General features: G+C 40.7%; 1 protein-coding gene across 1 annotated transcript; it reads left to right on the top strand.

The window, feature by feature from the left end:
• The first annotated feature begins 26,246 nt into the window (after positions 1 to 26,246).
• Positions 26,247 to 27,194, top strand: LOC110148178 (olfactory receptor 2V2). Its single transcript, XM_020910088.2, has one exon. The coding sequence runs from the start codon at positions 26,247 to 26,249 to the stop codon at positions 27,192 to 27,194; it is 948 nt and encodes a 315-aa protein (XP_020765747.2).
• Positions 27,195 to 27,532: the final 338 nt, after the last annotated feature.

Raw genomic sequence — 27,532 nt, forward strand, 5'->3', positions numbered from 1 at the left:
CATGACTGAGCAGCTAACCATTAAAGTGAACTCATCTCTGTAAGAATAAAAGACAAAATTTTTCAAGAATAAAGGAATGCTTTTATCAGCAGACTTTCTATCGCCACTCAGACCTCCTTTTCTTCTGTTGTCCCCAGAATCCCCATGACTCTGGTCTCACCAGCACCCTGTGTTTACTCCCATCCCAGCCTCAGGGACCTTAGTGCTGGTTCTTACCTATTCATGGAAATGTGATTGCACATAAGCTCTACCTTGTCCCTTCACCTACTAACTAACCTTCTAAGCCAGGGCTTCCTCAGATCTATTTGCAATTGAAATCCTTCTCTCCTCCCCATTCCTTCCCTGCCTTGTGTTTCTCATAGCATTCAACAGCGTCAGACTTGCTACATTTAATTCATACAGATTTGTCTTCTGCTTTTCAACTAGAACCCATAACCCCCAATGCCATTTTTTTCTCATCAGGGAATCCCCAGCTCCTATAGCAGTAACAGACATGTATTATATACTCAGTAAATATTGTTGAATGAGTGATTGTAATATGCAAACAACTCAAGAAACTACCCTCATCTTCCATGTTATTAATTTCCTGCTCATTAATTTCATTCCTTTCTGCTATTTAGTTAATGGCTTCATTTTTTTCCCTAGAAAGGACAGCATAAAGAAGCCACTTTGTATCTAAAATATACGTTGGAGGACAGGTTGAGACTAAGTCCCATATCAGTCCTGTCCTTTGCCCCTTCACCCCGCTTCTTCCCACTCATCCTTTGTCTTCCTGCTGTAAACCACTATTCAACCCAGGAACCCAACACTAAGGCTCCCAATCCAAACCGAGAGAAAGAAAAAAGGAAAAGATCAATTAGAAATTAAAGGAAGAAAAACAGAGAAACAGATCAAATGCAAAGAACTAGAAGACAGGTGGGCTCTGTGACAAACTAGGGCTGGGATGGGGTGGGAGGTGGGAAGGAGGTTCAAGAGAGAGCGGACATAGGTACACAGAGGTACTGTGGCTGATTCATGTTGATGTATGGCAGAAACCAATACAATATTGCAAAACAATTATCCTCCAATTAAAACTAAACAATTTTTAAAAAGAAAAGGACTAGAAGAAAGCCAGAAAAGACACATAACACTAAAAGGTATATGCCCACCACCAACTCCAAAGGGAAAAAAAGCTGAAGGAGACAGACAACAGTGGGAAGAAAAAATGATATTTAAGCAGAAACGTGAAATGACCAGCAATTAGTAACAGGGACTGGAAAGAGGAGAGAAGAAGGGTCATAGGAAGAGATCCTCACTCACCTATAAGTGGGTTCCCTGAAGGAAAAAAAATTCAGCAGATACCCTATGGCAGAGATTCCAGTGTCAAAATCATTTCATTGCCCTTTTCTTATTTGTACTTACTGGGTCAGAGCACACAGCAAGGAGACCCTTCCCCACTTTGACCTCCTTCCTCTGCTCCCACCAACTTCTCAGCCAGACTCAGGCTGAGGTGTTGGTGCAGTCTCCCTGTGACTCTCAGCTCACACAACAAGACTCAGACAGACAACAGCTTCCTCTTAGCATAAGGGGATATGGAGAAAGTGAACTTAGTCAAGGAGATGGTGGTGGGCAGATGCGGACAGAGTCAGGATCTGTGTATCTGAGCCCACCCTCTGATGCCAGTCCACATTCCATGGGCTGCCTCGCTGCCCTTGTTGCAGAACTGTCTCCTGTTGCCTGTGAAATACTGAACACTGAACCTGAATGAGGAAGTTAAAACTGTGAAGTCCCAGAGGAGCCCACAAATTCCAGGCCTGGAGCAGAAGCTCCCAAGCTTATAATTAAAGAAAACCAAATAGGGAGCTTGGGGACAAGACCAGAAGAAGGCCAGCGGGATGGAGGGAGGAAACCTGGCCATTAGAGAGGCACAGGGCAGCTGGGACACAGGAAATGGCAAGTTTCTTGGTGCTCTAACCTCCATCACAGACAAATTCCACATTTCCCCAGTGACCCTGAGGTCTCTCATGGGGTCTCCACCCTTGGCTTTCCTGATAGGCTTTTTCTGCATCCCACAATCCACACATCCTTTTTTTTTTTTCCTTCCCCATGAAGTCAATATACATTTATTGAGAACCCATGAAATACAGAGCACTGAGTGAACAGTTACACTTGAATCAAAGGTGGGGACTGAACACAATTCTAGCCCTAAGAAGTTTATAACCTGATGGGAGGGGAAAAAGAGCATTCATCTTCAAGAGATGAATGGTGGCATGGGAGCTGGGTGTCATCCCAAACCTTATCAAATCAGTGTCTTTCACACTTTTTCTGTGAGCAGTCCTGTGATTTCATTATTATGTCTGTCATCCCAGTATAATCATGGACAGCACTTTCTTTCACTCTCAAGGATGCCCCAGGTTTGATGATAAGTTAATAGTCACTTTAATTTTGCCTTTATGTCCCATGAAATCAATTTCAAAATGACCAATTCATTGGAAACCAAATTGCCTAGGTCAATTTATGTTTTTCTTTAACTTCTTTATTTGAATTTATATATTTATTTTAATTGGAGGCTAATTACTTTACAATATTGTAGTGGTTTTTGCCATACATTGACATGAATCAGCCATGGGTGTACATGTGTCTCCCATCCTGAACCCCCCCTCCCACTTCCCTCCCCATCCCATCCCTCAGTGTTGTCCCAGAGCACCAGCTTTGAGTGCCTTATTTCATGCATCGAACATGGACTGGCGATCTATTTCACATATGGTAATATACATGTTTCAACGCTATTCTTTCAAATCATCCCTCCCTCGCCTTCTCCCACAGAGTCCAAAAGTCTGTCGTTCATACCTGTGTCTCTTTTGCTGTCTCACATATAGGGTCATCGTAACCATCTTTCTAAATTCCATATATATGCATTGATATTCTTTAACTCTTTGAAGTATGACTGATTTTTATTTAATTTTCACAACAGTAATAAATACATTTTATCTGCCACACAAAGCTCTTGGGGCCTTCGGTTGGAGGTTGATGCACAGAAAGAACAGATTAGCTCAGAAGGCTGAGAGAAAGGGGAATTGCAAAGATAGCTGGGAAGACACAGGGAGGTGGAGACAGAGAGACCTAGAAAAAAACAGACCTCTGTCAGGCTACTTCTAGGGGCAGTAAACTGTTTTTTTAAGAAATTCCATACAGTCATTCATACCCTTCTGCTCCAGCCTCCTTCTCTGTCGTTGTCCTCAACATGCTGACATACTCTGGTTTCCTATAAGTACTTGAAGTTTTTCAACTTCCATATTTTTGCTCAAGTTAAACTTCCATTGAAAATTATTTTGTCTGCTTTGTCTTTTCCTACTGAAACAATTTATTCTATAAAGACCCATCTAAAACTCTTCATTACTATTCTCCCCTTCTAAAAATTCATTCCACACCCTTTCAGCCTCTCTGAGCTCATACAGTGTATTGTCCATACAACTCGCAATTTGTTGTACCCTGTGAAATCTATTATGTTGCTGTTTATTTAAACTACATAGAGATTGGGTGAAACATGATTGCATACAACCAAAAAACAGTTTTATGTATAGCTAGGACCGCCTTCATTCCTGGAAAATCCTTCACCACCTTTCATGGAGTTCAAGCTAATCCCAGAGCTGTCTGGTCCACTTTCAGGTAGAAGCCTATCTCCACTTAGCTAATCAAGACCAGCTTTCAAGTAGGCTAAGATCCAGCTTGATACAAGTCATATCTTAAATCTCTCACCAAATTAAAAACCTTGCCCATGATCTCTGCTCACTTCAGATCTGATTGGAGCTTGGGGACCCACAAGAGGGAAGAGTGGAAAAGAAAGATAGCACTAAGTCATGTCCGATTCTCGTGGTCCCAAGAACTATGCAGCCAGGTTCCTCTGTCCATGGAATTCTCCAGGCAAGAAAACTGAAGTAGCTTGCCATTTCCTTTTTATCCTGCTCCTTTCATTTTGATACTTAGAGGTCTTTCTTCCTTATTTGGTTTTCTAGGATTTAAGGGAAGATCATGTATGTAGGGGGGCACTGGAGAAACCTGTTGGGTATATATCAGTGTCATCTTCAGTGAGATATCTAAAGTCCAGTGTGTGATCTGTCTGCTTGTCTGTCTATGTGCCTGTCTGTCTCTCTATCACTCCTGCATGTTAATAGATGTTGAATGCCTTCCCACCTTCTGAGAGCGCTGCAGGGACAGTTCCCTGATAAGGGCAGACTGTCTCCAGTTGATCTCTTGTGACTCCCTCATTTCCTGACCCTGGCAGTTTCCTTTCAGTCCTTCACACAGACCACTCTCAGAAGAGAGTTTTCTAAGAAGGTTTGAGATGGTGGCCTCACAAAATATCTACTTGACAAACAAGCAATCTAGTCATCTTGACCCTAGACTGCTGGTGCATTTTGTCCTTTTCTTACAAGCATGAGCTGCTCCATCTTATTTCACAACTTCAGAATTCTCCAAGCACCAGTTCTACATTCAACTACATACACAGTCTCCCTGATAAACACGTGTCAACTTCTTGAAGATCTGTCACCTGGTCAGTTCCATGGAAGCAGACCCATGAGTGTTTGTAGTTAGTGAGCCTCCATCCGGAAGTTGAAAAGCCAGTCCCCTTTCTAGGAGTGTACCCAAGAAGGAGAACTTTTGAGTCCCCTCTCAATCAGGGAGCAGAGAAATAAAACGCCACTGTAGTCAAACTGAGTTAGGCTAGTTAATGTTTGATGTAACAGGGAGAACAGAGGGGTCTTTAGTGAGAGAGTGTAAGAGGAGCTTGTTACAAAATTGTTAATGAAATTGTCACACAAGGTAACTTCTGCTTTGTTTCTAAATGGTTTTCTTTTAATGTGAGACACACTGAATCCTAAGAAACACTTCAATCCCTGATCAGAAATGCAATCTCCAACTTTGACAATAAATGTGGTCTTGGTGATCTCTGAGTGATGGATGCTGTATTCATCTGCTCAGGCTTCTGTGACAAAGTAGTTTGTGTGGCTTAAACAACAGAAATTAGTTTTCTTACAGTTCTGGAAGTACAAGATTAAGTTTTTGGTAGAATGCCGCTTGTAGGCACTCCTCCTGGGTTGAAGATAGTGACTTTTTTCTCATATGATCTTTCAAAACTCTGAGCATGTGCAGAGAAAGAATAAGCTCTCTGGTATCTCCTCCTATAAGGACACTAATTCTATCAGATAAAAACCCCATCCTTATGAACTCCTTTAATCTTAATTGCTTCCTTACACCAAATACAGTCATACTGGGGATTAGAACATTACTCATGAATTCTGCTGCTGCTGCTAAGTCGCTTTAGTCATGTCTGACTCTGTGCGACCCTATGGACGGCAGCCCACCAGGCTCCTCTGTCCCTGGGATCTCCAGGCAAGAATACTGGAGTGGGTTGCCATTTCCTTCTCCAATGCATGCATGTATGCTAAGTCGCTTCAGTCATGTCTGACTCTGTGTGACCCTATGGACAGCAGCCCTCCAGGCTCCTCTGTCCACAGGATTCTCCAAGCAAGAACACTGGAGTGGGTTGCCATGAATTCTGGGGAGACACAAACATTCATTCCATTATAGATATCAAGGATACTTTTGACTTTGGTATCAAATAAATGCTTAACAGAATTAAGCAAAATTAAATATTTTTTCTATATTGAACTTTCTATTTGTCAAAAAAATTGGAAAATCTGGACAAAATAAAAAAGAAATTTGAAAGCATCAGAAATAAATCAAGACAGCCAAGACTCAGGGAGCAGAATTATAGAGAAAAGGGAAGCATGCTAGGGTGAATTCAGTTTTATATGACCTTTTCCTCTTGAGGTGTCTGCTGATCAATAAATAGCATAAGGTTCAGAAGGTGAGAAACTGAGCATAAAACAGAGACTAAAAGGTTAGGAGTTGAGCAGAGTTTGGGGGTCTGATGTGCTGGAGATCCAAAAATAGGTGTTAAGGCTTAGCAATGAGGCAGTTATTCTCCTCCTCTAAAAAAATTTTAAAGAGAAAAACAGTCTTTCAGGTGGAATGTTGTAAAGGACATACACTACAAACAATGGTGAGCTAGGAAGAGATGAGCTCTCACAAAGACAAAAATACAGTTTTGAATCAGTCCAATTTTAGATCATATTAAGGTGATCTTCTCAACTTTAATGGTCAACAAAAGCAAATTCTCTTTTTAGAAAGTAACAACCTTCAAATTATTTCTACAGTTAATAAAATTACCCAGCATCTCAGGAGATGAGATCAAATAAACAAAAAAGAAAATGTTAATAGGCAATAGAAGCAGACATATAGGAGATTCAGGTGTAGGAGTTATAAGAAATGGACTTTGAAATAACCATTATTTATAAGTCACATGGTGGATAATTTTACTAGAGACTTGGGATCAATTTTTAGAAAATAGAAATTTGAGAGCTGAAAAACATATTAGATAAAATTACAAACAAAATACATTCATTTACCTCCAGAATAGACACAGCTGAATATAGGACTAGTACCAGTAGAAAATATTCAGACTGAAGCATAAAGATAAAAAGAATACTTAAAACAACAAGACTGCTCTAGCCTTGGGACCAGCCTCACCCAAGAGCAAGTGAATAAGATCTGTAGGACAATCACAGGCCTACAGTCTAGGGACTCAGGCCACCCGTCAGCAGGCCAGATCCTGTTCTGAGACCACTTGGGTCCTGGCTCCACTCATCACCAGGCCAACACAAGCTTTGGAACACCCCAGACCCTACAGAAAGCTCTGTCGGGAACCAGCTCCAATAACCAGTAGTGTGATACCAGCCCTGGGACCCCTGTGCCCTGCAGCAAGACACCAGGACCCAACTCTGTCAGTGGTCCGGCACTAATCCCAGGACCTGGCTTCACTCACTAGTGAACAGACACCAGCCCTAGGATCTCTTAGACACTGACTCTGCTCACCAGTTAGCCCACAATAGCCCTGGGGTCCAATGGGGTTATGCAGCAAGCCACCTCATGACCTGGCCTTGCCTACCATCAGCATGCACCATCTGCACAAAGCAAAGCCTGACAGCCAACCGGGCCAGGGGTGAACCGAGTCTACCAGACCCAGTAGTCAGCTCATCAGTACAGAAAAACCCATGCAGCTCATACAGAAGGGACCACTAGAGCTCTGGTAACAAAACAGGAGTGCACTGCTGAGATACATAGGACATCCCCTACAAAAGTTCACTTATCCAAGGTCAAAACACATAACTAACTTATGAAATACATAGAAATAAAGATAACAGTTTAGGCAAAATGAGTAGACAGAAGAACATGTTCCAAATGAGGGAACAGGATAAAGCTCTTGTGAGGAAAAACGAAGTGAGTGGAGACAGGAAATTTATATAAGAAAAAGTTCAGAGTGATGATCACAAACATGATAACAGAATTCAAGAGAAGAATGGAAGCACAGAGTGAGACAGTAGAAGTTTTGAACAAAAGTTAGAAAATATAGGCAACCAAAGATGAATAATACAGCAAATGAAATGAAAAATACACTAGAAGCAATCAACAGTAGACTAAATGACAGGTCGGTGAGCTAGAAAGACGGTAGTGAAAATCACTGAAATTGAAAAAAAAATAAATAAATGAGGACAGTTTAAGAGACCTCTGGGACAACACCATGTACACTCATATTCCCATTATAGGTGTCTCAGAAGGAGAGAGAGAGAAAGGGGGGCTGAGAACATATTTGAAGACATAAGAGATGAAAACTTCCTTAATCTGGGAATGAAAACAAACGTCCAAGTCCAGGAAGCACAGAGAGATCCAAACAGGATTAACCCAAAGAGGAACACACCAAGATACAACATAATTAAAATGGCAAAAATTAAGCTAAAGAGAGATTAGAAGCAACAAGGGAAAAGCTAGAAGTTATATACAGGGGAATTTCTATAGATTACCAGCTGACTTTTCAGCAGAAATTCTGTAAGACAGAAGGGAGTGGCATAGTATATTTAAAGTTATGAAAAGGAAAAAAAAAACCTACAACCAAGAATATTCTACTCAGCAAGGCTCCCATTCGGATATCTTCTTCAATAAGTAAGGCAAGGAAAATTGCACAACTACATATAAAAGAATAAAATTAGAACATTCCCTAACATATACAAAAGCAAATTCAAAGTGGATTAAAGACCTAAACATAAGATCAGAAATCATAAAACTTCTGGAAGAAATGTAGGCAGAATACTCTTTGACACAAATTGCAGAAATATTTTTTGGATCTGCTTTCTAGAGTAATGGAAATAAAAGCAAAAGTAAACAAATTGGACATACTTATAAACTTTTGCACAGCAAAGGAAACCATAGACAAAACAAAATGACAACCTATGAACTGGAAGAAAATATTTGCAAATGATATGACCAACAAGGAATTAATTTCCAAAATATACAAATGGCTCATACAGCTCAATATCAGAAAAGCAATCAAAAAATTGATGAAAGATCTAGATATTTCTCCAAAGAAGACATACAGATGGCCAATAGGCACATGAAAAGATGCCTGCTCAACATCTTTTGGATGGCAACACTGACTCAATGGACATGATTTTGAGTAAACTCTGAGAGATAGTGAAGGACAGGGAAGACTGGCATGCTGCAGTTCATGGAGTCACAGAGTTGGATACAACGACTGAACAACAAGAAACAATTAAATTTTGTGCCTTTAATAAACATTAGGGCCCGTTTCCCTTTCAAGATGACTCAAGTCTAGCCAATAACTAGGGTAGACAACTCTTGGAAAATATCACACCTCTTCCCTCCACAGGTTCTTTCTTCATCAGAAGTCATCTCAGAGAGATATATTCAGTCTCTCTGTGACCCAGTCTCTCCACTTGATCAGTCAACCCCTGTGGGACACAGATTGAAGGAATTGTCACTAACTTGTGTGATGGAGCCTATCTGGAACCACACATGGGTAAATCCTGCCCCTACAGTTTGATTCTTCTTTGAATGTTGGGAATTGATTATCCATTCTCCTCAACTTTTTGTTTCAGCTAAAATTCTGAGACAGAGGGAATACCATATAACACCAAGTTGCATCTGTAATTATTTTGTTTCATGTTTAGCTTGTTTGTTCTGAGTTGGTAGTAATAAGTTTAAAAATTCAAAAGTTAGAAAGGGATGTACAGAAAAATTCTCTCCCAAATATTACTGTATTTTTCTTGGTATATTTTATTTTAAAAACCAGTATGACAGTGAATTTCTCCCCCAGGTTTACACATGTTAGAACACTACTTTTCTACACCTTGATTTTCTAATTTTTGTTTTTTATTTTAAAAATATATATAAAGGCATACAAGAGGTTTATATATGTAATGCTTCTTTGCTAACTTCCTGGGATGAAAATTAGACACTTTCTGCCTTTTTCATTTTTAAATACATCCACTTTTTTAGTGGAGGAGAGTCTAGAAACCCCTCCTTCCATTGGCCTTGGTTCTTGGGAAGGATGAAAAAAATCTGAAGTCTTATCCATTGAAAGAAAATTTGTTGATGATAAGGAAAGAAAGAACAGAAAGAACACCTCAAGAGAGAGGTAGGCCATACCAAGGGAGGCAATGGCCCTGGAGGGCTGGGGTACAGAGTTTCTAAAGCAAGGTCATTTCAATCATCCAGGGGGTCATTGATGGAGTCTTGATTGAGCTGCAGGTTGTGTAGCAAGATGCTCTACTATGCTTATCTTCCCCATTATTCAGTCAGCTATAATTAGATGCATGCATTTTTTGCCAACAAAGATCCATATAATCAAAGTTATGGTTCTACCTTATAGTTATAAGTCAAAGCTATGGTTTTTCCAGTAGTCATGCATGGATGTGAGAGTTGAAACATAAAGAAGTCTGAACACCAAAGAATTGATGCCTTTGAGCTGTGGTGCTGGAGAAGACTCTTGAGAGTCCCTCAGGATGCAAGGAAATCAAACCAGTCAATCCTAAAGGAAATCAATCCTGAATATTTATTGGAAGGACTGATGCTAAAGCTGAAGCTCCTGTACTTTGGCCACCTAATACAAAGAGTCAACTCATTAGAAAAGACCCTGATTCTGGGAAAGATTGAAGGCAGGAGTAGAATGGGACAACAGAGGAGGAGATGGTCGGATGGCAACACTGACTTAATGGACATGAGTTTGAGCAAGCTCTGGGAGATGGTGAAGGACAGGGAATCCTGGCTTGCTGCAGTCCATGGGGTCACGAAGAGTTGGACATGACTGAGCAACTGAACAAGAACAATTCATGCAATATTTATGCACAGTTAATGAGTCCAATGGCCAGCAAAGGTTACTTTAGTACTTGATGGTGTGAGGTGTGTGCATGTGCTGGAGTTGGAAAAGTCCTGCCAATCAGCTGATGGGGGATTTTTCCATCCCCCTGACTCTTTCAGGGTACTAATGGCATATTTGGGGCAGGGCTGGTAAATTGCTCGGTCATATTAGATGACCATTGGACATTTAGCTACAGGTGCTGCCTCTCATTGCTATTGGCTAACTTCCTGTCTGGTAATTTAAGGTTATGAATTTCCCTCTAAACATGGCTTTATCTATTCCACAAGTTTGGATATGTCATCTTTATTATCTCTTTTCAAAATATTTTTAAATTTCCATTTTGCTTTCTTATTTAATTTGCAGTTTGCTTAGAAGCTTATCTCTTAATTTCTATATATATGAATATACTGAAGACCTGAAGAAAATAAACTCCAGATATTTCTCTAGCAAAGATGGATTTATTCATGATCAACAGAAAATTGCAATTCAAGGTCTGCAATCATGAGGAGCCATATGCAAGTGTCCTAACAGAAAGGGAAGAAGAATACTTTTAAAAAGAGGAAAAGGAAATTGGAAGGGGTAGAGAAAAGAGAATTCATAGCTTTTCATCTGCCAAGTCATTGTCAGGAAAGTTTTTCTTCTTCCAGTTGGGCTTTGCTATCATGCCATAGAATGAAAGCTCTCCCTTTTTGTCTCACAACTCTATCTAACTGAGATTTCTGTTTATTAATTCTTTATAATACATATGAATGAATTTTATATTTTTTCAATTAACTTCTAGCATAATATTAGAAGAATATTGAAATTTGTCTAATTTCAATGCTCTGAAATATTTCAAGACTTGTTTTATAGAATAGCATGTGATCAATTTTAGCAGCTGCTGGGTGTGCACTTGAAGAGAATGTGTATTTTGTGGTAATTAGGTGGAATTTTCTACACAGGTTCACTAGGTCAAGTTGGTACTCTAGTTGTTCAAGTCCTCCATACATTTACTGGTATTTTATTATTGTATTCTAAATTTTCTAAGAAAAGTGTGCTAAAATCTCACATTATGTTGTGAATTTGTCTACTTCTATTTTTAGTTCTTTCAAGTTTCACTTTACTTAAGGTCACATTATTAGGTACACATAGCTTTTTTTTTCATTTTCTTTAATTTTAAACTTTTTACAGTAAGTCTTTTTCGGTTATAAATTTTAAATATGGCAATTTTATGTCAATCCCAAACTCCCAATCTATCCCTCTCCCCCCCCCCCAAATCTTGTCCCCTGGTAACCATAAATTCATTCTCGAAGTCTTTGAATCTGTTTCTGTTTTGTAAAATAGATTTGTTTGCATCATTTTTTAAGATTCTGCATATAAGCAATATTATATAATATTTGTCTTTCTCTACCTGTCTTACTTCACTTGATATGATAATCTCCAGGTTCATCCATCTTGCTACAAATGGCATTATTTCATTCTTTTTTAAGGATGATTATTATTTCATTGTATATATGTACCACATCTTTGTTCATCAGTCAATGAACATTTAGGTTGCTTCCATCTCTTGGTTATTGTAAACAGTGCTGCAATAAACACTGGGGTGTCTGTATCATTTCAAACCATATTTTTTTTCTCAGATATACACCAAGGAGTGGAATTGCTGGACCATATGACAGCTCTATTTTTAGTTTTTTAAGGAACTTCCATACTGTTCTCCACAGTAGCTAAATCAATTTACCACAAGCAATTCAAAAGGGTTCTCTTTTCTCCACACCCTCTCCAGAATTTATTGTTTGTACATTTTTTGATGATGGACATTCTGACTGGTGTGAGGTGATACCTCAATGCAGTTTTGATTTGAATTTCTCTAATAATTAGCAATGTTGAACATCTTTTCATCAGCCTCTCGGCCATTTGAATGTCTTCTTTAGAGAAATGTCTGTTTAGGTCTTCTGCCCATTTTTCCATTGGGTTGTTTGCTTTTTGGGTACTGAACCACATCAGCTGTTTGTAAATTTTGGAGACTAATCACTAGTCCGTAGAATCATTTGCAAATATTTTCATGGTTTTATTTCTGGTCTTTCTATCCTGTTCCATTGATCTATGTTTCTGTTTTTGTGGCAGTAACATACTGTTTTGATGACTGTAACTTTGTAGTCTAGTCTGAAGTCAAGGAGCCTGATTCCTCCAGCTCTATTTTTCTTTCTCAAGATTTCCAAGGCTGTTAGAGGTCTTATGTTTCTGCATACAAATTTTAAGATTTTTTTATTCTAGTTCTGCGAAAAATGCCCTTGGTAGTTTGAGAGGGGCTGTGTTGAATCTGTACATTGCTTTGTATAGTACAGCCATTTTGACAATATTGATTCTTCAAATCCAAGAACATGGTATATCTTTCCATCTGTTTGGGGTTGTCTTTGATTTCTTTCATTAGTGTCTTATAGTTTTTGAGGACAGGTGTTTTGTATTCTTACAGAAGTTTATACTAGGTATTTTGTTCTTTTTTATGTGGTGGTAAGTGGGGTTGTCTCTTCTCTTTCTGATCTTTTGTTGTTAGTGTACAGAAGTGCAACAGATCTTTGTGTATTAATTTTGTTTCCTACAACTTTGTTTCTTTTATAACTTGTTAATATCTTGTTGAGGATTTTTCATCCATGTTCATCAGTGATATTGCCCTGTAATTTTCTTTTTTGTGATATTTTTGTCTGGCTTTGGTATCAGGGTAATGGTGGTCTCATAGAATGAGTTTGGGAATGTTCCTTCCTCTGCAAATTTTTGGAAAAATTTGAGAAGGATAGGGAGGATAAGAGAAAAACTGAAAAGGGAGGAGAGTAGTAACTGCTCTAACTCAACTCTTTAATAGCCAAAGTGCTGAAAATCAATTTGCTAAAACCCAATTTTCTTCTCTGTTCCCAGGTCTTCATACCTCTTCTGAACATCACTCTCAGTGTAGGAGCTAGAAGTAAGAGAAGAAAAAGGGGTACATTTTTTAAAGCTATAACAAAGACACTGTTTTGAAGAACCCAGAAGAAAGGAGAGCAGTGACCCCACAGGAGACTGAACCAAACCTACTTTGTAGCATTGGAAGGTCCACTGCAGAGGCATTGGTTGGTTCTGGCTCACCATGGAGACAAAGGCACTGGCATCAGAAGTCCCAGGAAACACCCACTGGGCATGAGCCCTCCTAGAGGCCATTGCCATTAGCCCTACATAGAGCCTGTAAACTCCAGGACTAGGTTACCTCAAGTCAAGCAACTAACAGGGAGAAAATACAATCCCACCCATCAGCAAACCAGTGGATCAAAGTTTTACTGAGCACAACCCTGACCACCAGAGGAAGAACCAGTTCTACCCGTGGCCCGGCCCTACCACTAGGAAGCTTCCACAGCCTGTTAGATAGAGTCATCCACCAGAGGGCAGACAGCAGAAGCAAGAACTACATTCCTGCCGCCTCCAGAATGAAAACCACACTCACAGAAAGTTAATTGAAATGAAAATACAGAGGATTATGTCCCAGATGAAGGAATAAGATAAAACCCCAGAAAAACAACTAAATGAAGTGAAGATAGGCAACTTACTAGAAAAATAATTCAGAATAATGATAGTGATGATGATCCAGGGTGTCGGGTAAAAGAATGAATTCAATGGAGGCAAAGATTGAGACAATGCAAAAAAGGTTTTAAAAAAGACTTAAGAGAACTAAAGAACAAACAGAGATGAATAATACAATAACTGAAATAAAAAATACATTAAAAGGAATAAATAGCAGAATAACTGAGGTAGAACAGATAAGTGACCTGTAAGACAGAATGGTGGAAATCACTGCCATGGAACATAATAAAGAAAAAAGAATGAAAAGAAATGAAGACAGCCTAAGAGACCTCTGGAACAATGTAAACACACCAGCATTCATATTATACATGTCCCAAAAGGAGAAGGGAGAAAGGCCTAGAGAAATATTTGAAGAGATTATAGCTGAAAATTTCCCTAACATAAGAAAGGATACAGTTAACCAAGTCCAGGAAGTGCAGAGAGTCCCAGTCAGGATAAATCCAAGGAGGAACAATTACTATGTGTCTGACACATAGTAATTAAATTGACAGAAATTAAAGACAAAGATAAAATATTAAAAGCAGCAAGGGAAAAATGACAACATACAAAGGAACTCCCATAAGGTTGAAAGCTGACTTCTCAGCAGAAACTCTGCAAGCCAGAAGAGAATGGTAGAATATATTTAAAGTGATGTAAGGAAAGAAACTATAACAAACAATACTCTACCCAATGAGACTTTCATTCAGATTTGATGGAGAAATCAAAAACTTTGCAGACAAGCAAAAGTTAAGAGAATTCAGTAATACATTAAAGGATCATATGTCATGATCAAGGGGGGTTTATCACAGCAATGCAAGGATTCTTCAATATCTGCAAAATAATCAGTGTGGTATACAATATCAACAAACTGAATAATAAAAAATGTATCATCACCTCAGCACAGAGAAGACCGTGTGAGGAGGTAGCAGGAGGCAGCCATTTGCAAGTCAAGGGGATGCTTCAGAAGATACCAGGCCTGCAGACTCCTGAACTTTGGACTTCTTGCTTCTAAAGCTGGAATGGAATCTTATATTTACTATAATGCTATTGAAACATACTTATAAAAGTAAGAAAAAAGACAAAGAGTGCAGACAGTGAGACGAAACAAGTGCACATAAACCCCGCAACGCAGAGGGCGGGCACAGGGAGCCAAAATAAGTCCACATTAGCCCTGTTCGGCAGAGACCAGCCCAGCGAGCTGAAACAGGTATACACAGCCCTGCAACATAGAGGGTGAACTTAGGGGACTGAGGGAAGCCCACACAAGTCGCTGCAATGCAGAAGGATACACACAAGCTTCTACCTAGCAAGTTTCGACCAGCAGTGCAGGGCAGGACAGAGGAACAGAAGCACCAGCAATGATTCCCAAGGACAAATAGGGGACTGGTGGCACTGCAGTTATGCTGAGAGAGCCACTTTGAAGCAGCTCGACAGAGGAATGGATAAAGAAGTTGTGGTACATATATACAATGGAATATTACTCAGCCATCAAAAAGAATGAAATAACACAATTTGCAGCAGAATGGATGAACCTAGAGACTGTCATACTGAGTGAAGTATGAAGAACAGAGAAGACAGAGCAGCAGAAACATCATATGACATCCATTATAAGCAGAATCTAAAAAGACATGATACAAATGAACTTACTTACCAAATGGAAAAAGTCTCACAGACTTAGAGAATGAACTTATTGTTGCCAGAAGGAAGGATGGGAGAAGGGATAGTTAGGGAGTTTGGGATTGACATCGCTGTATCTAAAATGGATAGCCAGTCTATGGTCATACCACCCTGAATGCTCCGGATCTCATCTAAATTGGATATTAACAAGGAGCTATTAATATTAATAGTACAGGGAACTCTACTCAACGTTATGTGGCAGGGTGGATGAAAGGGGAGTTCGAGGGAGAACGGATATATGTATCTGTATGGTGAGTCCCTTTGCTGTCCACCTGAAACTATCAAACTACTGTTAATTGGCTATATTCCAATACAAAATAAAAAGTTTTTAAAAAAATATATGGCCTCATCTTATCAAGAACTGATGCCGTGGGTGGGCCAAGCCTTGTGATTCCTATTATGATTGCAACAAGTCCTTCAGCAATAACTATCAGGAAACGTTGAGAAAATAGAGATTTTATTACTTATACAACACACTTGGGAACACACAGCAAGGCAGGATGTATAGAAAGAGGGAGAGTGCACAGGCCTGGGGTCCTGCTTTTATTGGGGTAAAGAGTAGGTGCCTAGGCTTTAGGGGCTTATTCTTTATTAGTTAATTTAAACAGAAGACTATTAATTTAAGTCATAGGAAGAGAAAAAAACCAAACAGCCCAAATGACCAATTATTGAAATCAACCAGGATTTCTAAAACAAAGTCACCTCAGAGGGGAGAGGCAGCCTGGCTCTGGCTCTTTATCTGGCAGTATGGCTGGCAATGTGTTCATTCCATATAGTCCTCTTTGAAGTAGATGCCTTGGCAATCAAAGCTTAACTCAGACACACATTACAGAAAAAGAAGAAAAACCACAAACAGCCAAAATAACCAGTGTCAGAGCTTATAATACAGACACCTAAAAGTATAAAGATTAAAAAAAATAGTTTTTAAAAATTTTTAAAAGAAACAAATAACTTTGGAAACTTAGCCACTTGACAGGTGAATTGTCACCATATTGGCCAGTGAGAAAATGAACTATTTCTACAGGACATAAAGCCAAAAATAGAGTTACTATAAAATTTATTGTCCAGGGACTTCCCTGGTGGTCCAGTGGTTAAGAATCCACCTTCCAATGCAGAGGACACAGGTTCAATCCCTCGTCAGGGAACTAAGATTTCAGATGCCATAGGGCAACTAAGCCTATGACAATTACTGAGCCCACATGCTCTAGAGCTTACAGGCCACAGCCAGAGAGCAGCCCATGGCCTGCAGTGAAAGATCCCACAGGCTGCAAGGAAGGTACCTCATGGCCCAACTAAGACCCAATGCAGCCAAATAAACAGACAAAATTTTAAAAATTTATCATCCAACCTGGGACACTCCTGAGAATGAAAGGCAGTGCTATCCATGATTATACTGGGATGACAGGCATAATAACTAGACCACACTGAAGAGCACTGAGCTTAGATAAACTTCTGACAGGGTTTGGGAAGACACCCAACTCCCATGCCATCATCTGATTCTCTTGAAAGTGAGTGCTTTTCTCTTCCTCCCACTAGAAAGGCAGGGCTATGTTCAGTTTCCACCTTTGATTCAAGCACAACATCTCACCCGGTACTATGTATATCATAGGCCTCTGGTAGATACAGACTGGCTTTAGAGGTCAGGTAAAGGACAGGTAGAGACCCCACGTAGATCCTGGAGGTCACTGAGGGACCACTGAAGTGTGCCTGTGGTGGGGAAAGAGCACTAAGAAACTTGTTCAACTTCCTGTACCCTGACCCTTCTGTGCCCACCTCATGACTGAGTTTCATCACACTGTCCCACTAGCCCTTCTTCTGGTCCTGTCCCCAAGCTCCCTGTTTAGTTTTCTTTAATTGTAAGCTTGGGAGCTTCTGCTCCAGGGCTGGAGTATGTGGGCTCTCCTGGGACTTCACAGCTTTAATTTCCTCACTCAGGTTCAATGTTAAGTACTTCATGGCAGTGGAAGACAGTTCTGCAAGCCAGCCTGGGTGTCAGCCCCTGGAAAGTGGACAGGATTCAGAGTGAGTTCAGATACACAGATCCTGACTCTGTTTTCATCTACCCACCACTGTTTCCTTGACTAAGTTCCCTTTCTCCACATCTCTTTTTGTTAAGAGGAGCTATTTTCTGTCTGAGCCCCAGTCTGAGCTAGAGAGTCACAGGGAGTCTGCAGCTGATGTGGAAATCCACGGCCTGGCTGAGAAGTTGGTGGGGGCTGAGGAAGGAGGTCAGAACTGGGGCGCTCCTCTCTGTCCTCTCTTACTCAATAAGTGCAAACAAAGGAAGGAGCATGAAATAATTTTCATGCCGGAATCAACTCCGCATAGTGTGTGCTGAGTTTGTTTTCCTCCAGGGAACCCACTTAAAGGTGAATGAGGGTCTTTTTTCTGTTACCTCCTTCTCTCCTTGCAATATCTATTATAATTGCTGTTCATTTATGCATTTCTACTTATCAGCAGTTTCTCTTTCTGCTAGTTTATGTCTCTATTAGTTTCTATTTTCATTTTGGCAAATGAGGGGATAGGCATATACCTTCCAGTGTTATGTCTCTTCTCATCCTTTTAATCTTATCCTTTGATCTACTTCTCCCTTTTTCCCAACTTAACATCTCATTAGTTTTTTTCTTTTCTGTTTCTCTCTGTCTGGATTGAGGGGCACATTGATGAGTTGAAGAGTTTTCTAAAGCAGGGAGACAAAAGATGAGTGAAGATAGATGCAGGTAAAAGGGCAGGGAGGAGAAGGGATATAGGTCACTTTCCCCCCAAAAGGTGACTTGCTTTATTATGTCATTTCTAGGGAGATAAATGAAGCCACTACCCAAACACCCAGAGAAAGGAATGATGTTAGGGTGTAAGAAAAGAACATGTGAGATGCCAGAATAATTTCTTGAATTGTTTTGCATAATACAGTTAATCATTCAACAAATATGTGCTGAGAACAAAATATATGCCAGGTATTTTCCTAAGAGCCAGAGATCCCACCATGAGCAAAAGTGGCATCAGGAAATACAGGTTCTAGTTGGGAAATTAAGGGTGTCTCAAATCCACGTGAATTAAATGCAGCATGCCAGATGGTGTTTAATGCAATGAGAAACACAAGGCAGGGAAACAAAGAGAAGGAAAAAAGAATTTCAACTCTAAATAGATGTGGAGGAAGATCTGGCTAAGATGGTGAAAAGCATGTAAGGGAACAAGCTGGAGTATATCTGGAAAGAACTTTCTGTGAGGAGGTAAAAGGAAGCCTTGCATCCTCTTACTCTGTGGATGCGTCTATAAGATGGGTCCACTTTGTAGATGTGTCTAAAAGAAGGTGGAGGAATAAGATGGGGAGACCACTTTTTCCCCCACAAATTCATAAAAAAATCATTTGAATGCTGAGCAACTTCCACAAAACTACTTCTGAGCACTGGCGGAGGACACCAGGCACCCAGAAAGGCAGCCCATTCTCTTAGAAAGAAGATAGGACAAAATATAAAAGACAAAAAGAGAGACGAAAGAGTTAGGGATGGAGACCTGTCTTGGGGAGGGAGTTGTGGAGGAGGAGAAGTTTCCACACAGTAGGAAACCCTCTCACAGGTGGGTCTGTGGGAAGTTTTGGAATCTCAGAAGGCAACATAACCGGGGGGTAGGGGATAGAGGGGGGACACAGAAAACACGCCAAACTGCAACTGCGGAAAAGAGAACTTTCCCGCAAAAGGCTCTAACCTAACAACCTAAAGCACAGACTGGCCTGCTCACAGAACAAAGGATTGAGCAAATACCAAAGGAGAGCTACCTGGCTGTGTACCAGCCCCTCCCCACTTGGAGGCAGAGGTAGGCTTGCGACAACCAGAGCCAGAATGCAAGGATCTGCTCCAGTCTCAGCCCCAGAGATGGCATATTCCACCAAACTGTGATCAGGCTCCCAGTTGCTAGCCACGTCTTCCTGAGATCTTCAGTGGCCACAGGACAGGAAAAGGTCAGTTTTCATTCCAATCTGAAAAAAAAGGCAATGCCAAATAATGTCCAAACTACCGCACAATTGCTCTCATCTTACACGCTAGCAAACTAATGCTCAAAATTCTCCAAGCTAGGCTTCAACAGTATGTGAACTGTGAACTTCCAGATGGTCAACCTGGATTGAGAAAAGGTAGAGGAACCAGAGATCAAATTGCCGACACCCACTGGATCATCGGAAAAGTAACAGAATTGCAGAAAAACATCGACTTCTGCTTTATTGACCACGCCAAAGCCTTTGACTGTGTGGATCACAACAAACTGTGGAAAATTCTTAAAGAGATGGGAATACCAGACCACCTGACCTGCCTCCTGAGAAACCTGTATGCAGGTCAAGAAGCAATAGTTACAAACGGACATGGATCAACAGACTGGTTCCAAATCAGAAAAGGAGTACCTCAAAGCTGTATATTGTCACTCTGCTTCTTTAACTTCTATGAAGTGTACATCGTGTGAAATGCTGGGCTGGATGAAGCACAAGCTGGAATCAAGATTGCTGGGAGAAATATCAATAACCTCAGATATGCAGATGACACCACCTTTATGGCAGAAAGTGAAGAACTAAAGAGCCTCTTGATGAAAGTGAAAGAGTAGAGTGAAAAAATTGGCTTAAAACTCAGCATTCAGAAAACTAAGATCATGGCATCTGGTCTCATCACTTCATGGCAAATAGATGGGGAAACAATGGAAACGGTGACAGACTTTACTTTTGGGGGCTCCAAAATCACTGCAGATGGTGACTGCAGCCATGAAATTTAAAGACGCTTGCTCCTTTGAAGGAAATCTGTGACCAACCTAGACAGCATATTAAAAAGCAGAGACATTACTTTACCAACAAAGGTCCATCTAGTCAAAGTTATGGTTTTTCTAGTAGTCATGTATGGATATGAGAGTTGGACTATAAAGAAAGCTGAGAGCCAAAGAATTGATGCTTTTGAACTGTGGTGTTGGAGAAGACTCTTGAGAGTCCCTTGGACTGCAAGGAGATTCAACCAGTCCACCCCAAAGGAAATCAATCCTGAGTATTCATTGGAAGCCTGGTGCTGAAGCTGAAACTCCAATACTTTGGCCACCTGGTGTGAAGAGTTGACTCACTGGAAAAGACCCTGATGATGGGAAAGACTGAAGGAGGAGGAAGAGAAGGTGATGACAGATGATGAGATGGTTGGATGGCATCACCAATGTGATGGATGTGAGTTTGAGTAGGCTCTGTGAGTTGGTGATGGACAGGGAAGCCTGGCATGCTGCAGTCCATGGAGTTGCAGAGAGTCGGACATGACTGAGAGACTGAACTGAACTGAACTCTGTGGTAGGAACAGAAGGGAGGCCAATGAAACCTCAGCAGAGGGAATTCCAGGGAGAGCAAAATGAAAGGTTTGGGTAGTGGAGGGGCCCAGCCATATGAAAGTCTTGCTTCATTCTTCAAGCATTTTGTCTTTTATTCTTAGGGAGATGTCTTCACCCCAGTACTATAGACACCAATGGCGAATAGACAGAATTGGGGCAAGGAAGGAATGGGAAGGCAAGTCCATTTAGGGGCCATTTCCATTTCCACTGTAGGGGAGCAGTGATGATGATGTGTCCAGGTGGGACAGGCAGGAGTGAGAAATGGTCTGGCATGGGCATATTTTGGAAGAAGAGCCAGGAGTTTCTGATGTTGGGATATGTGTGAGAGGAGTTAAGGATACACTGTGTTTTCCCTAGGCAACTGAACAGATCTTCCATGAACTGATCTTGGAAGAGTGTTTCTCCAGCGGAGACCAAGGGCTCAGGTTGACCACTTTAGGCAGGATGAACTCATTGGACTTTGAAGAAAGATGTTGAGTTCACAGTCAATATGAGAATCAGAGTTCAAGGGAGCCCTCCAGGATAGAGAGATAAATGCCATTAATCAACTATATAGTATTGTATTGGGGGCAGAAAGAAGAGGTGTTTGGTGGTGCATCATGTTGAAGGTACATGTAGCTGAGTGTCTCTGCTCACTGTGGGTAGAGCTGAGCATCCTCAGCACGGGACTTCAGCTATAGAGTCTGGGTGGGAGTTGTGGGGCTGGGGGGATATGACTTTTCAGTTTGTTGGTTAAGCTTGATATAGCCAAGACCAATTAAAGGCTGTTGGAACAGCAATTTGTTCCTGTAGAACCCGCCCCCACCCCACACAACATGCTCAAGTGTAGTCAATCAAATAATTTCTTTGCTTTTCTTCTGCTTTTAAAAAATATCTATTTATTTGGCTGTGTTGGGTTTTAGTTGCTGCACGCAGAATCTTCCTTGCAGCATGTGGGATTTTTCATTGCAGCCCACGGGCTTCCCTCTAGCTGTGGCACATGGGTACACAGGCTTCGGAGCACACAGACTCAGTAGTTGTGGCATTCGGGCTTTCTGGTTGTGATGCATGGGCTCCGGTGTGCGTGGTTCTGCAGTTGTGGAATGCAGGCTTAGTTGGCCGATGTCAGGTGGGATCTTAGTTCCCCAACTAGGGATCAAACTTGGATCCCCTGCATTGGAAGGCAGATATTTAACCACTATGCCACCAGGGAATTCCCTCTTCTGCTTTTTCTCTATAAAAAAGATTTTTACTGATTCCTATCGATGGAACATTCCTAACTACTTCTGGTTTGGCACTGCCTTATTGGAATTGATTTTTTGCTCAAATAAACTCTTAAAAATTTTAGCATGCCACAGTTTATCTTTTAGAAAAATAAGTGAATATATCATAACTTATAGTTAAGTTCCTGGATGTTATTGTTGGCAAGGACACCTGGGCATGTCTTCTTGGGCATGAGTCACACATGCTCCCTCCTCTTTGGACACAGCTTAGCAACCTGCCTCCCAGGTCATGGATCTGAGCAGGTCCATCTTAGTTTAGGAAATCACCCTGAGTCTTTGCACAAAGAGCACACCCCATGGAGTCTTTTGGTTTGTCTTTATAATAAGGTAAGGTCGATGGATATACCCTTCATAAATGTCTCCTAAAGGTGACTATCGTGTATTTGCAGAGAGCATACTTCTCATTTGTAAATATCTGAAAATACTACTAATTATGTCATCATTCCCTCTTCCTCAGAGAAAGGTATCTAGTAGTGAACACCTAGTACATTCAGATCATTCATTGCATGCTCTGAATACAGTGGTAACACAAGGGGGGAAAGTAGAGGGCAGCTGTAAAAAGCAAGCATACATGCTAAGTTGCTTCAGTCATGTTCAACTATTTGTGACCTCGTGGACTATAGCCCGTGGCTCCTCTGCCCATGGGATTATTCAGGCAAGAATACTGGAGTGGGTTGCCATTTCCTCCTCCAACGGATCTTCCTGACCCAGGAATCGAACCCGCATCTCTTCTGTCCTGCATTGACAGGTGGGTTCGTTACCACTAACACCACCTGGGAGTGCAAAAAGCAAGCATCTCCATTAAAGGGAAATCAACAGGACCTGGAGAGTGATTCAATCTGAAGCCCATTGGGCATCCAGCATGGGTTATTTTGCGCTTGAGTAATTAGGATGGTAGGTGTCATTTTAAAGAAATATGAAAAAAAGACAAGATATTACTTTTCTGAGGTATGTACATAAGAATTAATGCTTAGTTGTTTTCTGTTTCTTGTTTGTCAGCAAGAACTGTAATTGCATAAATTCTGTAGGGAATTGAAAGTTTGGCTCTAAGGTTAGGTCTGGGTCTTGGGAAGGGTGTCTGAGAGCCAGTGAAGATTTTGTTGTCATTTGGAAAGACAGGCAGCAGATGAATTCTCTGGTTTCTCTACCTCAGCCTCACGATCATCATTGCACTCTGCCCAGGTCTTTACCTGAGTTTCACAGGCTGAGAACTGTAATTTAGTTTTCATCTAGGTATAGGGAATTCTGGGCTTCCAAGGTGGTTCAGTGGAAAAGAATTCATCTGCTAATGCTGGAGACTGGGGTTCCATCCCTGGGTTGAGAAGATCCCCTGGAGAAGGAAATGGCTACCCACTCCAGTATTCTTGCTTGGAGAATCCCATGGACAAAGGAGCCTTGTGGGCTACAGTCCACAGAGTCTCAAGAGTAGGACACGACTTAGCTACTAAACAACAATCACCATAGGGAATTCTATTTATATTTATACTAACCAACTCATAAGACATGGACTTAACTATGTTATCATATATTCACCTATTTTGCTAAAAGTTTCTCTGGTGGCTCAGATCATAAAGAATCTGCTTGCAATGCGGGAGACGTGGGTTTGATCCCTGGGTCAGGAAGATCCCCTGGAGAAGGGAATGTCTACCCACTCCAGTATTCTTTCTTGAAGAATTCCATGGATAGAAGGGGCTGGAAGGCTACAGACTGTGCGAGTCAGACAATTAATTTGAGCTAAAGTCAATTCAAATCAGGCAATGCCAAACCAGAAGTGGTTAGGTGTGCTCTGTGGACAGGAACCAGCAGAAAGACTTTTATAGTGTAAAAGCAGAAGAAAAGCAAAGAAATATAATTGACTGTACTTAAACATTTGGCTTATTAGAATGACCCAAGAATTAGATTTAAAAAAGGAATTGGAAGCTCATAACTAAGAATTTCTCCAAGACAAGGTAACTTGCCCTCCTAAGAATATTTTTGCACAAGGACAGTGTGATGTGATATAAACTTTCCAGAACTTATATTATAAAGGTCCATTCTTAAGTCTTGGTTCCATGTTTTCTAACCTTGCAACTTCAGGCAATCCAGCCAACTCCTCAGAATCTCAATTTTCTCATCTATAAAAGAGGGTCTATCATTAAAAAAAAACATCACTCTGCCTTCATTGCAGGATCACTGTGAGAGCAAATGAAACATGAATGTGAGCACTGTGGGGTGCAACAGATGAATTTATTTTTGTGGATTGTACATTGCCTAACACTAGAACCAGGCAGAGAGACCTCTTCTCATCTGATGAGAGATAGACAAACAAACTTAACATCCTTGAGTCTTTATTCTCTAGGCAAATTACAAATTACCATAGTTTTTAATGATGAGATCCCTTGTTAAAATTAATGAGTCCAGTCTATTTATATCAATGGTTAAAATTTGAGATGGAATGTGAACGGTCATGGTACACAACCTCTAAGATGGTCTCAATGATATTCATACCCTGTGTGTCACTCTCCCAGTAACTGGGGGCTGGATTTAACGACCCACTAATAATGAACAGAATTCAGCAGAGCTCATGGAATGTCACTTCCAATATTTGGTTATAAAACTATGGCTTCTATCTAGGGTGCTTGTGCTCTCACTCTCTCTTGCACCACTCACCCTGGAAGAAGTCAACTGCCATGCTGTGAAGCAGCCCTGTGAAAAGGGAGGGAGGCCTGACACGGCCACATGAGTGACCTTGGAGTAGAACCTCCTCCACACATGTCTTGAGAATACTGCAGCCTGACTAACAGTTTCAGGGTAACCTCTTGTGAAACCTTTTATGTCAGAGACAACTAAGTTGCACCCTCATTTCTGGCCCACAGAAACTGTGAAATAATCATTGTTTCCTATATTATTTCAAGTTATAAATTTGGGGTTATTTGCTATATGGCACAATACAGGTAATGCAAATTTAAAGAGAAAATTCTGCACTGTTTTGCTGTTGGTAAAGCCATGAAAATGCCTGCCTTGGATGTACAACCCTGGATGGACAAAGCGACAGGTGGTATTTGAAGGTGACTGATACCCTAGAGGGGTGTGATGGCTGGGAGGTGGGAAGGAGGTTCAAGAGGGTGGGAAACATATATATACATACAGCTGGTTCATGCTGATGTTATCCTCCAGTTAAAAATAAATAAATTTTTTTACAAACAAAGTGGCTGATGAGAGAGAAGAGGGTAAAATCTAAAAGCTGGAAATGACTTTGAAGACAAAGACAAGGTTATCCTGGTGAGAACATGAGGACAACAAAGTTGTGGTCAGAATATTATAATGCTTTTCATTCAGTTGCTTATAATCATTTATCTTACTTTCCTTGGGTTCATATATTATCATTATGATCAAGGCAGTGTTGTCTTTTAAAATATGCACAATTTTTATTTCTTGATTTGAAATTTGTCAGTGTAAAATCAGGTCATGTCTCTGGTTCCCTTCCATATAACATGTTTAGAAAAAAAAGTCCTGTCCAAAATCAAGAGAAATTCAATTTCTTTGATGTGCTCCAAATAAATTAATTAGAAATTTTATCAGACTGTCAGTAAATGGTTCAATCCATGTGGAAGACATTAATTATAGAGATTTTACAAGAAAGCTCTTGGATTTCTACTGATGATAACTGAGGATATTACTTTGAATTTTTATCAGCCAACTTTTATCGAGGCCCTGATCCTGGGGTTATTTTAAAAATCTCATTGCAACTGAAGACCATACTGTTTTTTTTTAATTGAAGTATAGTTGCTGTACAGTATTAAGTAAATTACAGGTGTACAATATAGTGATTCACAATTTTTAAAGATTATATCCATTTGTAGTTATTATAAAATATTGGCTATATTTCCATGTTGCACAATATATCCTTGTAGTTTATTTTATACCTATAGTTTGTACTTCTCACTTTCCTACCCCTATATTGCCCCTCCTCTCTCTCCCCACCGGTAACCACTAGTTTATTCTCTATATCTAAGACCTCATTGTTCTTTTGAGATTTGGGCACCAATCATTTCTTTTCCCCATTGGTCTTATGACTTTTCTGCCAATAAAGGTATGTCAGTCAATTCAATAATTTTTGTCTATGTTCTCAGGCTACCAGGAACATCAGCTGAGCCATGGAGATATGGTTGAATCAATCATCCATAGATAACTTTGTCCTCTTGGGCATCTTTTCCCACAGTCCCACTCACCTTGTTCTTTTCTCAGCAGTCATGATGGTCTTCATAATGGCTGTCTGTGGGAATGTCCTCCTCATCTGCCTCATCTTCATGGATCCTCAACTTCATACACCCATGTACTTCTTCCTTAGTCAGCTTTCCCTCATGGATCTCATGTTGGTTTGTACCAATGTGCCCAAGATGGCGGCCAACTTCCTGTCTGGCAGGAAGTCCATCTCCTTTGTGGGTTGTGGCATGCAAATTGGCCTTTTTGTCTGTCTTGTGGGCTCTGAAGGGCTGTTGCTAGGACTCATGGCTTATGACCGGTATGTGGCCATTAGTCACCCACTTCACTATCCCATCCTCATGAGTCAGAGGATCTGTCTCCAAATTGTTGGGAGCTCCTGGGTTTTTGGGATAATAGATGGTTTGATCCAGATGGTGGTAGTAATGACATTTCCATACTGTGGCTTGAGGGAGGTGGATCACTTCTTTTGTGAGATGTTATCCTTGTTAAAGCTGGCCTGTATAGACACATCCATTTTTGAGAATGTGATATTTGCCTGCTGTGTCTTCATGCTGTTTCTTCCCTTCTCCATCACTGTGGCCTCCTATGCTCGCATCCTGAGAACTGTGCTCCACATGCGCTCTGCTCAGGCTGTCAGAAAGGCTCTCACCACCTGTTCCTCCCACCTGACAGCTGTGTTCCTCTTCTATGGGGCAGCCATGTTCATCTACCTGAGACCTAGGAGATACCGGGCCCCAAGCCAAGACAAGGTGGTCTCTGTCTTCTACACAGTCCTTACTCCTATGATGAACCCCCTCATTTATAGCTTAAGAAATCGGGAGGTGATGGGAGCCCTGAGAAAAGGGCTGGACCATTGCAGGATTGTCAACCAGCACTGAAGAGTTAGGGTATTTTGTGCCTGACTGCCACTCCTGGCTTTGTGATGTTACATACATTTTCTACCTGAGTCTTGGTTTTCTCATTAATAATGAGGCTCATGACCCTGAAGTTTTCAGGAGATGTCTTTTAAACTCCAAAGTAATACTTTCTATCTCTGGTAAAACACCAGGTTCCCTCCTCTCAATCTTTTTGGATTAAATTTTTTTTTTTTTTGAGAATACGTTGAAATGAAGTGCAGAACTTTGTAAGCTCAAGTACTGTGTATAAGTAGGCTCTGGGATTGCTATCACTTAGTATTTAAAACTGGATTTACTTCTACAGTCATATAATGCCTCAA

The sequence above is a fragment of the Odocoileus virginianus genome, chromosome 3 (assembly GCF_023699985.2).
Source record: "Odocoileus virginianus isolate 20LAN1187 ecotype Illinois chromosome 3, Ovbor_1.2, whole genome shotgun sequence".
NCBI lineage: Eukaryota > Metazoa > Chordata > Mammalia > Artiodactyla > Cervidae > Odocoileus > Odocoileus virginianus.

Coding starts and splice junctions, on each gene's coding strand:
- LOC110148178 (XM_020910088.2), top strand. CDS start 26,247: ATGGAGATATGGTTGAATCAATCATCCATAGATAACTTTGTCCTCTTG.